General features: G+C 43.1%; 1 protein-coding gene across 1 annotated transcript; it reads right to left on the bottom strand.

Annotated features, from left to right (window-relative positions):
* Positions 1-1,348: 1,348 nt before the first annotated feature.
* LOC123405831 lies at positions 1,349-11,788 on the bottom strand. Its single transcript, XM_045099372.1, has 11 exons — positions 11,547-11,788; positions 11,064-11,083; positions 5,010-5,050; positions 4,705-4,866; positions 4,488-4,562; positions 4,306-4,380; positions 4,154-4,207; positions 3,617-4,033; positions 2,548-2,923; positions 2,160-2,421; positions 1,349-2,072 (listed from the first exon to the last, which is right to left on the bottom strand). The coding sequence occupies exons 1-11, from the start codon at positions 11,786-11,788 to the stop codon at positions 1,349-1,351; spliced, it is 2,448 nt and encodes an 815-aa protein (XP_044955307.1).
* Positions 11,789-14,846: the final 3,058 nt, after the last annotated feature.

Below are 14,846 nucleotides of genomic sequence, written 5' to 3'. Positions count from 1 at the left end.
TCCAAACCTACCAAAGCAGGATGGAGAGTTAGTTACAACACCTATGCTATATTTCAAACACATGCTTTTTTTTCATTTTAATATGTTTGGCATTTTTCTAATACGCTTTCATTCTTTGTGTCAGCGATGCATGTGGGATATTTGTGTTGAAGTGGTTAGAGAACTGGCGTTCAAGGAATGCAATGCAAACAGTTTTCAGGCAAGAAGATGTCGAGGATGCGCGCATCAGACTTGCCATCGATATTCTATTCAGTCAACACAACATTTTAACAGAAGGAAAAAGGATTGTAAAGGATTTCTAAAATAGAAGCTAAGGTTATAGTTCCTTTTCCCACTCTTGTTGCGACGCCTCATTTTTTTGCAAGCCTTCTAACTTGTTGATTTCTTTGCCTGTTTCTTGTTACAATTTTTTATTTCAGATGAAACTCAATGTAATCTACAGTGGACATAGCATAAGGGAAAGAAGACTCGACGATACACATAGCAAAAGGAAATCATTTGTACTCAGATAGCAAAAGCAAAGTAACTCCATGGTTCACATATCAAAAGGAAGAAGACTCAATGTTTTTTCTAGGGGGTGATCTAATGATATAATGAAAACAAATGGATCGTTGTACTTACGAACTACTGGCAGATAATTGTTCAAAATGGAGAACTGTGGAATGTTTTTTTTTGTTATGTGTTTTTTTGGTGGATATGTATGTTGGCAATATATATTTTGGCAACCCATGCAAATAAGCACTACATCCACAAGAGGTAGTGCTCAAGATTTGTTACATGAGCATCAACTTTGAAGATCATATGAAAAATCTAACAGGAGTCACGTAATTTTACAAGGACCTTTTTTTATATGTTGTTTTATAAATGATTATTCATATTAATTCCATTTTTCAACATGAATAAAAACATTCACATTTTTCTGTCTTTAGTTCTGTGTAGGCATGTTTCTGAAGATGAAAAGAAGGTGGGAAGAAAACTATCAAGACCGTAAAGCAGATGCAACATCAAAATCATTCGAGTAAATTATTCTTCAATCTGTAAGTCCCATATTTTTGTTGTTGCACCCACTAATCATAAAATATTACAACGCATTTCTTTACACAGTCATCCTCACACTCTTTTTTAAAGTAGCTCCATCACTACATGAGTAAAAACAAAAAATAAATTCAAAACATTCCAATCCATGTCATTCTGTCTTTGTACTGTTGATTTGTTTTGTGATTTGCCTCTTTTCTTTGCTTGCCCCCCTTTTGCTTGATTTGCTTTTGTTGCTGCTGCTCAAACAAAAGAAAAATGTGAACATCAAGGAAACAACAGGAAACTACTTTTCAAACAAAACTAGGGGAAACTACTTTTCTACTACACCTGATGCACGTTTTCTTGGGACGTTTTGTCCTTTTGGCTGGATGATACTATCATTGCGCGCTGTGCAAGTAGCAATGTTGTGTGTTTCAGAACCACAATGGCTACAATGAATCTTTTGCTTGGCCATTAAAGTTTCCATGAATGTCTTGTATCGCCCTGTTTGTGGACGTCCTTTTGAAACAGCAACATCAGGATCTTGCAAGTTGTCCCCATAACCATCTGGATGTGGGCCTGTACAGCAATCTTCCACATTTGTGTGCCCATCATGTGTTTTCTGACCTTTAGCAGCTTCATCTTCCTTAGTCATATCATCCAACCTTTGTTGCACTCTCTCACTCTCTCCAACAACATACAAATATTTCCTATTTGTTGAGGCACCATCAGAAGCCATCTCATTTAACCTGCTAGATAGAAGTGTGTACCTTAAGTGTTGACTACCAGCAGTTAGGTCAATAGGCACATTAAAACGCTTGTCTCGAATGTCCTTTTCATCTTTTGGCATCCATCTGTCAATGTAATATTTTTGAGGCAACTTTGACATGTTAAGATGAGAAAGAACCCTAAGGACATGACTACACAGAATTCCATCCTTCAAGAATTTAGCACATATGCAACTAAATTCCTGTTGTTGCATGTTGACTTCAACTAGAAACCTTCTTTGTCTGAAATCTTTTGCAGCCATCATTTCTGTCTTGTACACTTCATACCTCACATTCCGCTCTATTTCTTCAACATGTAAATTCACAACAAATTTTATCTGCTTTTGGAACCTGTAGAAGATCTTCCTATTGTACATTGTTGCTGCCTGAATCTCAAGTTCACTGTGAGCCCAGAAAGTTGGTTGAGTTGTTCTTGTTATCGAGTCCTGCTGTCGCTCATTGTCTTGAATGTTTTGAGAAATCCTTTGATATTCTTCCAAGAAAGATATGACACTGTGAGTTGAAGTGATGTTATCCTTGAAAACGGCGTTCGTCCCCTCACTACGTGCAGTAGAATGAATGAAGGGAAAAAAATTCTTTTTGAAGTAGACTGGAACAAATCTCTTCCTTTTTTTCCACATAAGGTTAAAATATTTCACATGTTGAATTCCATATCTCTCTATCATATCTGGCCACAACCATTCAAACTCATCCTCTGTCAATGAGTTGTGTATGATATCACTGAAATCAGCATGCAGGTTTTCCTTTGTTGCGAAAGTCCTAGGGCATTTTTCCTCATGGAAGAGGCATCGTCTGTGAACGGAATTAGGGAAAACCATAGGAATTGCCGTCTTCATGGCTGCATCTTCATCTGTGATTATTGTGACAGGAGCTTTGCCTCCCATGCAATGAAGGAATGTCTCAAACAACCACTTAAATGTATCAGTTGTCTCATTCTCAATTATTGAACAAGCAAACAAACAATTCTGACTGTGACCTGTGATGCCAACAAAAGGAGCGAATGGTAGATTGTATCTGTTTTTCTTGAATGTTGTGTCAAAGCTCAAGCAATCACCATACAAGTCGTACATCTTTCTTGCATATCCATCAGCCCAGAAAATACACAACACCTTGCTTGCCTCATCAGAAACATTAGCTGTCTTGAACGCATAGTAGAATCTTGGATCTTCTGCTTGCTTTTTTCTGAAGTAAGTGAGCACTTGCATCATGTCATTTTGGTTAGTCTCCTTTCCAATTGCTGTCCTCACGTTGCTGATATATTTTTTAGTGTAAGGAGTGTTGCCCCCTCTCAAGAAACTGAGGATTGTCATTATCTTTCTTGTCGGCAGCTTTACAGCATTGAATGTGCGGATAAGAAGCTTCTCCTCCTCTGTCATATGTTTATGAGAACGCAAATATTTTGTTTCAGATGGAGGGCTCAAATCATGGTTGTGTTCAAGGTTGACGATTGTGATTACCCATTTCTCATTTTTCTTGGTGATAATCAGTTGAGCTTTACAACCAGTTATATCAATGGTGTTGGTTTTCTTCTTTATCAAGTTTTCCCGTGGAACCTGTCCTGTTTTCTGCTGTCTCGTTTCCCGACGTTTCCTCAGCTTTGCCTCCTTCTCCTCTTCATCAATCATTTTCCCAGAGCGGTTACATTTGAAGGTAATCCTTGTCGGTGCACTCCCACCTTCCTTCTTTGCACAAAAGTAACCTGCCTTCTTGACTGAGAAGCCACAGATTGATGCATACTCATTGTAGAAACCAAACGCTGCTTCTTGGTTGTCAAATGTCATGTCAACTACTGGCACATGGTGGCTACGGACTTCCTGGCTGCATGTACGAGCCGCAGCAATACTTTCATCTTCAAGGAACATAAGGATGTCATCTTGTGTTAGTTGTTCTTTTTCGATCCCAATTTCAGTGTATTCTTTTTCTCCAACATTATGAACATCCATAGCAGAACTTTTTCCTTTATGCCCAAGGGAAAGCTCATCTCCTGATTCACTGTCTGTATCATCTTCATCAAGACACTGGTCAGAGGTGCATTCTACTGCTTCATCAGGTTGTTCATTGTCAAAATTCAAATCTTGCAGGCTTTCAAAATTTGGATATTCAGGGAACTGTTCTTGACATTGATTGTTGTCAACTTCCGATGTACCTGCTATTGTTTGAGCATTTGTTTGCATTGGATCCTCCGATGTTACTGTTCCATATCGCCCAGTTATCATGAACAGTTCATTCTGAATTTTTTTCATAGCAACAAGAGTTATATTTTAGCAATTGTACACAAATGTAAATTTATAGAGAAATAAATCATTTTATTTGCAATTTCTTTTATATTGAAGTTGATGAAGACAAACCTCAGTACGAAGTAGCCGATCTTCTTGGGATTGAGATAATGCATACTTTGCACCCTGTCAAGAAACAACAAGCAGACACTCGTTTCATAATGTTTTTTCTTCATTTCTGCGTGTTGTTTTTTTTATAGGAAAGTAATGAGTCACGACCAAACCTCTTGATCAGCAGCAAACATCATTTGCAAGTAAGACATAGGTGCGTCACTTGTCATGTTCATGATCTGCATTCCCTAATTTTTGAAAATGAAAATAATAAGGTTTTTCTGCGTCAACAAGCCATTCTTTCTTTTAGGTCATTATTACCACGGGTGCATCATTGTTCATGTGACACACTTACAGGAGACTGATTCGTTGATGTTTGTGTAAAATGGCTTGTTGAAGCCCCAAGAAACAGATGTGCGCATTCATCCATCTGCCAAAATAATAATTTTAATATGTAATAAGAAAGTTGCTGATGATTGTAGTCATTTGCTGTTTTTAATTTTATGTACACACTGCCCTGGTCAAAAAGGGGTCATTTTTTTTACACTGGTGCTTCTTTTTTTGATGCATACCTGTTGTGGATTGTTGTTACTCATGCAGTCTTCATTGATGCCTCTCATGTTATGCATATTAGGAGCAACTTCATCATCCAACAACAGTCTATGCAATGTACCAGGCACTTTGCTCGATTCACCAAACGGGAAACCACAGTTCTGGTTGCTGTATGGTATCGCCTGCAAACAAACAACATTTTCTTTTTCAGTCCCTAGTAAGTGCCTGCAGCATCAGTTTTTTTTTGTGAATTTTTTTGTTCAAGTTATTGATAATGCAGTGCCTTTTTTAAGTGTACCCAGCTATAACATGTCTCATATCTAACCTGATTGCCAAGCAGATAGCTTCCATAAGTGCTAAGTATAGCTGCATTGTCAGAGAAAAAATCTGGTCACACAGGTTTCCTTTCTTTTTCAACAGGTCACAAAGTTCTGGTTGCGAGATTTTGTGAGAACAGTGGATGATCAATTGCAGACAGAAATTGAAAGCACAAAAAACAAAGCAAAGCAGCTTACCTTGGTGAGTTATCTTACTCCTTTGCTCAGCTTCTCCTGTTTTTGCCTGTCCTGAGTATCCCCCAAACTATGTTTCTCCTGTATCCATGGCACACAATGTTTTTCTTGCCCTGTTTTCTGCTTGTCTTGAATCTCCCCCAAAATGTATTTCAGCTGGATCAGTTTTTGTTTGAGTTGAATCTGCCCTGTTTTCTTTGTACTGTTCTTGCCTATCCTAAATCTGCCCCCAAACTTTGTTTGAGCTGAATCAGGCCATAGATCTAGGATGTTTTACCTGTCCAAAAAACAACAACAAGAGGATGGCTGGAGGTAGGGTTGAGGGGATGGGTAGCAATGTGGCTGGAGGTAGGGGGATGGGTAGCAATGTGGCTGCAGGTAGGTTTGGGAATGGGTTTAGCAATGTGGCTGGCGGCAGGGAATGGGGGGGGGAGGAAGATGCGTGGAAACGGGGGGAGGAAGATCACGTGACACCCATAGGTCAACAGGGATGGGAAGACAACAAGAAAGGTGGCAGGCCCACATAGGAAAGAAAAGTAACAGGCCCAAATAGGAAAGAAAAAGGCAAACAGCCCACATGCAGGATCAAAAGAGCAAACGGGCTGGGACAAGAAACAAAACGGGATGGGCCAAAAAAAGTGACATCACACCCATGTCAGGTGACTAAGACCATAGGAAAAACGTAGCTAGCTGTGCTCTAGGCGCTCCCTAACAATAAAGAGCATTTCGATGGGTTAATGAGCTGTTCAATGGCTTACCAAAATAAACATGGACTAGCAGGCAGATGCCCATGTAAATGGCCATCGCTGGTTTTGCTGTGATTTATTCAAGTAAGTAAAATATTGTGGCATAAATTCTAGGAGCGAGCAGACAACAATTGACTGATTTTTGTTGAGAATATACTTTGCATTGTTAGAATTAAATGGGCTTGATCTATCTACAAAATTCTAAAATCTCAAATTGAGCCCATGAATAAAATGGCAAGTGGTGATGTGATGGTGCTAAAGTTTAGTCACATACTGCTAGTGGAGGAGGTGTTGGCCCTCTTTATATAGTGAATTCCCCCCACCATTCTAAGTGTGCGTTGAGAAGGAAAAGGAGAGAACCACACGCGCGCTCTCGCTCGGCCGGGCATGACGGCGTGTTGGTCCGATGCCTTGCGGGGGCGCGGCTAACTTTTGCCGTTTTATTTTTTATGTCGTCGGTTTGAGACGTGGTCGCGACACGGAACCGACCTTGGTCCTCCTATATATACAGCTTATCGGGGTCGGCCAAAGACACATCGAAAAACATCTAGGATTTTGCCTCGGCTCACAACTTGCGCATCCATCATAGTCTACCTCATCCCGAGCGTCGTCGTCCAACGGCGCGGCTAACTTTTGCCTTTTATTTTTTATGTCGTCGGTTTGAGACGTGGTCGCGACACGGAACCGACCTTGGTCCTCCTATATATACAGCTTATCGGGGTTGGTCAAAGACACACCGAAAAACATCTAGGATTTTGCCTCGTCTCACAACTTGCGTCGCCATCGTAGTCTACCTCATCCCAAGCGCCGTCGTCCAACGGCGAGCGGGATATCAAGTCTCCGGAACCAGTCGCCTTTGCAATCCTGTACGGGAGAGGACGAATTAGGTTTTTGGAAAGTGCTCTGCGCGACTGCTCGCTGCTTCCACAATGGATCGTCTACCAAGCCTCAAGCGTCGTCTACTTCGTCCCGTCATCGCCAACGTCATCGTCAACAACATAGCTGCACCGAACACATCTGCTTCCTCTACAAACGTTCGGTACGTGTGTCGTGTTCCCGTTAGCCTAATGAACATGTTAGATGCGTACATCTATTCATGTTGTCTGTTGCATCTAGTATGTTAGAGTTTCACATGTTACTAGCTGGTATCGTCATGCTTTATATTCTGGAATTAAACATGAAATTTGTGCCTAATTATTCAACATGCATGTGGTGTAAGATGACTCATCTGTATCAGAACAAATATAGCTTGAAAAACAAACACGGTGCATGATCAAATTTTGACCAATGACCAAATCTTTTGCCAGCTACACAGATAATTTTGCCATCTGTATTATACATAAAGGAATGACAGCTACATCAGGAGCACTCAAAGAAATAAGGAGCAAAAAAACTTGAGACTACAGAACCACAATGGCAATCTACAGGGTACCGTTTCGTACCTATATAACTCAATTACGTAACAACAATCTTTGTTTTCATTTAAGCTGATAGGTTTCGATAGAAGTTGTTTTGAGCACAACGATTCACTTGTACCAATAGAGATCTCATAGGAAACTTGTTATGCTGAGAAAGATAAAGAATCTAGCCAAGCAAAATTTCTTGTTTGTAATTACACAACCTAAGTGGGCACCAAATCATAAAGATCAAATTGTCATTAATCCTTTGGATTGGCGTTCCTTTTAGAGGCATTTGTGTATTGTGTACACATTGAATCCTCCAATTACAATAATGCACAAATATTAGAATTCAGTTTGAGTTTCTAAATAACCAGTCTCCTGTTGTTAGCCATGGAAATTTCATTTGTTCATGGAGGGACATAAATTACCTTTGAAAGGAGAAGGCGATGAAGCAGAGAAATACCCGGACAGAGCTGGTGCTGCCCTTGCTAAGGACTTAGGCGACGATCACGCAGATGAATACCGGCAAAGCAGCAAAAGTAGGAGAAGAGCTGGGCTAGGCGCCACGCCCCGTATCTACACACATCTATCCTTTTCCATCCAAATCTGGCATGTTATAGCAAATATAAGATATGTGTTCAAAATATCATTGTTGGTTTTATGTTAATTCCTGTGGGCAAATATCGCATATCTACAAATTAGATGGGTGCCTTTTTCTGGAAGAAACTAAAATATGATGAATTTTACCTAATACAGAATTACATTGCTTAATAGCACGTGTTAGTATTGCATGAATGCACATATCAGAGAAGATAAGAACAGAGCTAGAAAATAATCCTATACTCTTGTCTAATATAAATTAGTAGAATCTACAAATAAAAAATGGCAAAGAAAGACAAACCCTGACAATATGCACATTGAAATAGATCTAAAAATAAAAAATGGTAAAGGAAGACAAACCCTAACGATGTGCACATTAAAATAGCACACATGTACAGAAATTGCTACAACAAAATAAATGTAAAGAATTATTAAGTGGAAAGATTGATTTTTCCTAGAGACCATTTGTGGTATTGACTTTGCTAAACATTATTATATTCTGTTGTAACATCCACTCGACTGAAATCATAATCATGTGAATGTCAAAAGAAGCACCAATTTGCAGAATACATTGCCATCATTTTTTTCGTTCTTTGTCCCCTTGTCAATCTTGTATGCTTGAAGTCAAATTCGTTGCAAAATAGCAACTATGTTTCTCAATAAATTCCCAGTGCAACAGTCGACTGCGAGCTGACAGGCTTGAGTGGTACCGTGTCACCTTATTTATGCAAAAAGAATTGCATCAGGCGTATCTGAGGCACTTGATTCTTCCCTCTAGATAGAACTCTTCCTGCGGGTTTGTCCTTGACATTTCTAAATGCAGCTATGTCCAGTTGTTTAACATGCTCAGCTACAACAGAGATATGAAACCGCATTTTCTGGGATAATTATGTGATAAGTTTTATCTCGGCAAACGCAAAATGAAATGTGGCATACTAATTAGACTTCTTTATCTTCAATAGATGAATGTAGATGCATGATCACGATCCCATACGTTCAGAAGACCCTTGGAATCGGCAAGTATAAGCATTAAGCCATATGCAATCATCAATAAATGTAAGCCAAAACAGAGAACATTGAAAATGGATTTCCAGATAACACCATCAAATCTTCTTCAGGCAAAAAAAAATGAAAAACATTTACTATGCCACCTGCTATGCTGTCCTTGACAAAAAACCTTTCACTTACGCAGTTGTCATGTGCATATATAGGACCAATTTGAACACTTAATCTTTGGTTTAAAGCATCAAGGATAGATTGGACAGGTTCTCGACGAAGAGGTGAAAGAGGCCCAAATGTAAAGGAGTGATGGAATGGAGCACGCACATAATGGGTACACATGTATGATCCCATCTGCTATGCAAAGAAAACGTCAAAAATCTTCTACTAAAATAAATATCAACACAAACATTCTCCCCATACTCAAATAAATATTTTGCTACCATTTATATATAGGCTTAACGCAGTAGATCCTGTAATATATAAGAAAGTATTATAGCGTTTATTTAAAACCAAAAAACATGGTCATTTATCTCGATTCATAGAAATCAGAACTTTTGATCGGAACAAACAAACTATGACTATTTACGTTTGTTTTTCTCATCAACCCGTTAAGCAGTTTTACCATGTTGGTATACTGCCAGATCTGAAAAAATTAAAGGGCAGGGGTCTAACCTTGTTGTTGCGTCCTCAATGATGAGCAGAGGCGGCACAGTGGCAATGCTACCGCTTGACAGTGTTTCTGCGTCCCCCTTCACCAACCATTTTTCCACAACCTAGCCCCATCTGCCCCACTTCCAGGCCAGTGCCATGGCATAGTTCCTCTTCCCACTCCCGATCTCCTCCTTAGGCGGTGTCCATCCACGTTTGCAGCTCCTCACACGATGGTAGTGGAGTAGTGTTCAGCCGGTGACAGCTGAAGGTGAGCAGAAGGCAGCAACATAAGGTGGTCATGCCCAACATCGAGGGGGAAAGGAGGGGTGGGGAGAAGAATGGAGTGAGCTAGGGGAGCGGGCTGGGGCGCCGGCGGCGGATGTGCGCGACGAAAGGTTGACGACGGCAGGCTGCAGGCGACGGATGGCGATGATCGAACACCGGCGCCGGATGGGCGCGACGGACGATGCCTCCAGGACGACGACGGATGGACGAACGGCGGCGGCAAGCGGTCTTCTCTCCTTTCTCTGTCTCAGCTAGAAGAATATGGAAAGGACGAGGTGTTCGCGGACGCTAGTGAGAGAAGCTTAGATATTTATGCTTACAGCGGTAAATACCAGTCAATATAGTTAAATAAAAAACCCAGTCTGATACGTGTCAGCTAGACCAATAGATAACGTGTCGATTGGTGACAGCCCCTCGCCCAGAAAAGGGGTTTCACACGAGAAGCTCCTTCTTAGCCGCTATAATATAGTCAGAGAAACTCAGACCCGTATAATACCGGTCCGTAATACGCCGTTTGCAGTTTGCGTAAAACCCCTTTTGCGGCTGGCGCGGCCTGGCATAGATGCAGACCCCCAGACGGACTCGTATAAAAACATATTCACCGGTCGGTTTTTGCGGGGTCTGTTCGGACACGGCCTCGTCGCCCCGGAAACAGAAAACACTCAATTCTCGTATTTGACATCAGTTCTCACAAATAAGTTCAAATTCAAACAAACATAACACAGTTTTACGCGGAAATAAAAGCCAAGTTCAGTACGACAAACGCAAAAGAGGGTCTTGCATCATCTTGGTCGATCTTCACTCCTCGCCATCGAGTCCATCTTGAAGTTCATCGGCATTGCCACCATATGAAGCAGAGTCTTCCATTCTCCTCTTCAAGATCTCTCTCCTTGCCATATCATGACATGTTTTGGTGAGGTCATCCATGTCATCGCGGTTCATTGACATGATCTTGTTCTCTTCGGCGAGCAACAAAGATTATTTGTCGATCAACTTCCACTTCTCGCACTTTTGGAGCAACTCCCAACAATGCTCTAGTTTGAAAATTTTGCCTTCCGAAGCTTCTATGTCTTTGTATCTATGTTGGGCAATCTTGTCCTACACAATGTGAACAAAGTGATGTAATCAATTCTCATGATGCAAATATGATTACACACAACTTGAAGCTTCTATGTCTTTGTACCTATGTTGGGCAATCTTGTCCTACACAATGTGAACAAAGTGATGTAATCAATTCTCATGACGCAAATATGATTACACACAACTTGAACAAAGGCAAAACAAACTCACATAGTCGGATTCAATGGTCCCACTTGAAAGTGCATTGCGTACTTGCTCCAAGCAAGCTGCCCAACGGCTGCAAATAGGCTTGATATTCTCCCAACGCCCTTCAAGCGACCGAAATGTGCGTGGAGTCCTATTGGGATACTTTGCTATAATGCGGAAGTATTGATTTTTGATCCTTTGCCAATATCTCTTGACGGTTTGAAATGTACCCGTGCATACATCAAGAGACACCGCACTCCATGCTTGGATCAAAGCTTCATCTTCCAAGATCATGTAGTTCTTCGATCTAGGGCTATATTGAACGATTGACAAGTCACGAGCTATCGCAACAAATGGCGAAAACGATCGAAAGGAAATGACCATGACCGAAGATGCATACCTTCCGGCCATTTCGTCGAACACCTCGCTTGCGGGGGGAGCGACACCGTTGAACGGCATCGCCGGGGCATCTGTTTCCGGGATGGAGTGAGAGGATGAAGGAGGAGCCTGAATCCTCTTCCTCTTGACGCCCGCGGCCTTGGTGACCTTCTCCACCGACGGCCGAGATCGCACAACAGCCTTAGCGCCCGGAGCGCGAGCCTTCGCGGCGGGGGTTGTCGGATTTCCGCCCGGCACGACCATGTTGCCCTGCCACTTGCGGGCAGGCGCGAGGCTAGCTTGAGCGACGGTGGGGCCAACATGGCCGGCGACGAGATCCGCCCGAGGGGAAGGAGCGTGCGCGACCTCGACGGTGAGGGGAGGCAGCAAGGAGGCGTCTATGGTGGCGAAGGACGGCCACGGAGGATGCACCGGAGCGTGCGGTTGCGAGGCAATGGTGGTGGCGGGTGGGGGGAGCGGGAAAGGCCGTGCGGAAATGTCCCTCCCGCCAAATCTTGCTGCGGATAGAGGCTGAGCTCAGGTCGGCCTCCCGGCCCATGAAACTAGAGTTTGGGGAAAGTTTTGCCGTGCCCCGCAAAAATATTTGCGGGCCGGGACGGGATGCGGGGTCTGATCGGGCAGGTTTTTTCGTCTCGACCCGCATTTTGACGGTTATTTTCCGGGTCGAGGCGGGATGCGGGGTCTGCTAGAGTTGCTCTTAGATACTAGAGTGGCTTACCATAATAAACATGGACTAGAGTAGACACCCAGCCGCCATTACCTCTCCAAAAAGGCTAGCGTTCTTTTGCCACTTGTTGGTGCCGCCGTTGGCCGTCTCGTCTTCGATGGCCATAGGGCCATAGAGGCATGGCGGATTCTAGCCCTTGTCGACGGGAGGGTACCATTTTTAGATTTTTTTTTTATTTGTTAAGGTTTGTGTCCAGTTTAGGAAGGCGAGACGGTGACGGTTTCCTATAGATGCAATAAAGTTTTCCTGCCTAGCCCTCGTCTCGATGGTACAGAAAGTGTTGTTAGAGGGCATATGGATGTCTGTCTTCAGCAGATCCCATGGGATTCGGTCGGTGGTTGTTTTTGGTGGATCTACACAGATCTAGTCTTTGTTCGTTTATATTTGTATATCTTCAAGTTGGATCCTTCTGATTTACAGAAGGATCTTCATCGGTGAAGGCTACTGTTCTGGTGTGTTGGTCGTATGATGCTTTTAGCATGATGACTTTTGAACTGTCTACTATTATAAGTTTTGCTCAGCTCCGACGAGGAAGGGGCGATGACGGCTGCGCGCCTTCAGCTTGCTTCAGTGCTTCTAATCGTCGCTAGATGCTCTACAGATCTAGATATGTATGTATTTTTTAATTATTTCTAACTTTTTGTCGTATTGTTATAATTGAAGATGAATATATTGAAAGTTAACAACACACAACCCCTTTCCCTTCGCTCTTGTATGCCAGGGCACCCTAAAGACTAGGGTTTCTAGTGCCTCCCATCGGCGCTGCTGTTGGTCTATCTCCTCTTCTATGGTCTCAAGGCCATGGAAGTGCGGTGGATCCCAGCCCTTGCCGGCGGGAGGGCGCCGTTTGCGGATGGATTTTCAAGTTTTGTTATGATTTGTGTCCTACTTAGAGAGGTGAGACGACGACGGCTCTCTCAAGATGGAATAAGGCCTTTCCGGCCTAGCTTCCATCTCGACGGTGTTTCTAGCATCATCAGAGGGTGTGCGGAGGTTTGTCTTTGATGGATCTCACGAGATTCAGTCGACACTTGTGTTTGATGGATTCATGTACTCCCTTCGTTCCTAAATATAATTTTTTTTAGATATTTCATTAATGGACTACATATGGAGCAAAATTAGTGAATCTATATTCTAAATTATGTCTATATACATCCGTATGTAGTCTCATATGAAAACCTCCAAAAAGACTTATATTTAGGAACGAAGGGAGTAGATCCAATCTTCATTCTTCTGTGTTCATGTGTATACAGATTGAATCCTTCTGATCTAGTTATCTCTTCATCAACGACGGTTGATGTCCTGATGCACTGCTTCTATGGGGTCTTAGCACAACGACTTACGGACTATCTACTACAATAAGGTTTGTCCGGCTCCGGTAAGGGACCGATGATGACGGCGACGTGCCTTCCGCTCGCTCTAGTGTTTGTAATCGTAGCTAGATAGTCTACAAACATGTATTTTTCTTACTTTCGATGTTCTTCATACTACCTTAACAGATGACAAATAGATTGAAAAATTTCCTCGCAATATTTTTGAAAGTTTTCTCAAAAAAGAAAGAGGCCAATACTACGGATCAGTCGGATGATTTCCTTGAGAAATTATCCGGCTGGCGAGCCGTAGGATTCAGCTGCGCGGATTCATACGACCCAGTTAGTCTTGTTTCCTTTCTTTCCACACGTGACCTATTGCAGCTTGGACGACCTTCCGCAGAAAATGAGGTTGTAGCACCACACCAACGCCTCCGCCTCGGCGCCGAAGAGCACACGACAGAGGATGCTGCGACCCCAACGAGCTCAGCCCCGACGAGACATGAAGCTGACACCATCCGTTGCATCTCTCTCCATGCAGCAGAACTCATGCTACAAAAAGTCAGAGCGATGCCCGCTATCATCCTTCCCATCGGTGTCTCCATGTGTGTTACTTTGCAGCTACGCCACCTCAGGACTACGGCCCTACCGTGGATGCTTTGCAGCACTGTGGCCTCTCCCACAACACTAGTGCCTCCACCACACCACCGGCGCCGCCGACGAGCGTTGTATCGCATCACTCGTTCCTCTCCGCAGTGATGCAAGTGCTGCATAGCAACGCCGGCAGCACCGATGAGCGCTGTGTCGCAACACTGGAAGTTGTCGAGGAGCGTCACGTCGCAGCCATAGCTGCCATTGATGACTGCTTCTTTGCAGCATCGATGGACGCCAAGGAGCGCCGCGTCGCAACACCGGCTACCGTCGATGACTACCGCATCGCAGTACCTATGGACATCGAGGAGCGTCGCGTCGTCGACGGGATTGACGAGAGTTGCATCTCAAAAATTGCAACTTTTCCCCACACTGCATTGAAGCTCTGTCATGGTGCATGCATCACCATGCGTGTTGCTTTTTCACCTTGTGTCATCGGCGAGATATGCAGATGCATGGCAGCACCAGGGTGCACTGCATTGCAGCTCCGTTGTCATCTCAAGATCCGTGGGGTCGTGGAAGCACGCATGATGCCTTCCCCAACTCCGGCTCGCAACAAGGAAGCCTCCGCTGATAAAACACTGGCTCACAACATGGCGGCTGCTACCATGGC

The sequence above is a fragment of the Hordeum vulgare genome, chromosome 6H (genome assembly GCF_904849725.1).
Source record: "Hordeum vulgare subsp. vulgare chromosome 6H, MorexV3_pseudomolecules_assembly, whole genome shotgun sequence".
Lineage (NCBI taxonomy): Eukaryota > Viridiplantae > Streptophyta > Magnoliopsida > Poales > Poaceae > Hordeum > Hordeum vulgare.
This window is presented reverse-complemented; position numbering and strand designations above follow the sequence as displayed.

Excerpts from the sequence above, each read along its gene's own strand:
- LOC123405831 (XM_045099372.1), bottom strand. The coding sequence starts at position 11,788 with ATGGTCGTGCCGGGCGGAAATCCGACAACCCCCGCCGCGAAGGCTCGC. Across the intron at positions 11,084-11,546 it reads TTCGACGAAATGGCCGGAAG|GACAAGATTGCCCAACATAG; the intron begins GTATGCATCTTC and ends CACATTGTGTAG. Across the intron at positions 2,073-2,159 it reads GAGATTCAGGCAGCAACAAT|GTATGAAGTGTACAAGACAG; the intron begins GTACAATAGGAA and ends GCGGAATGTGAG.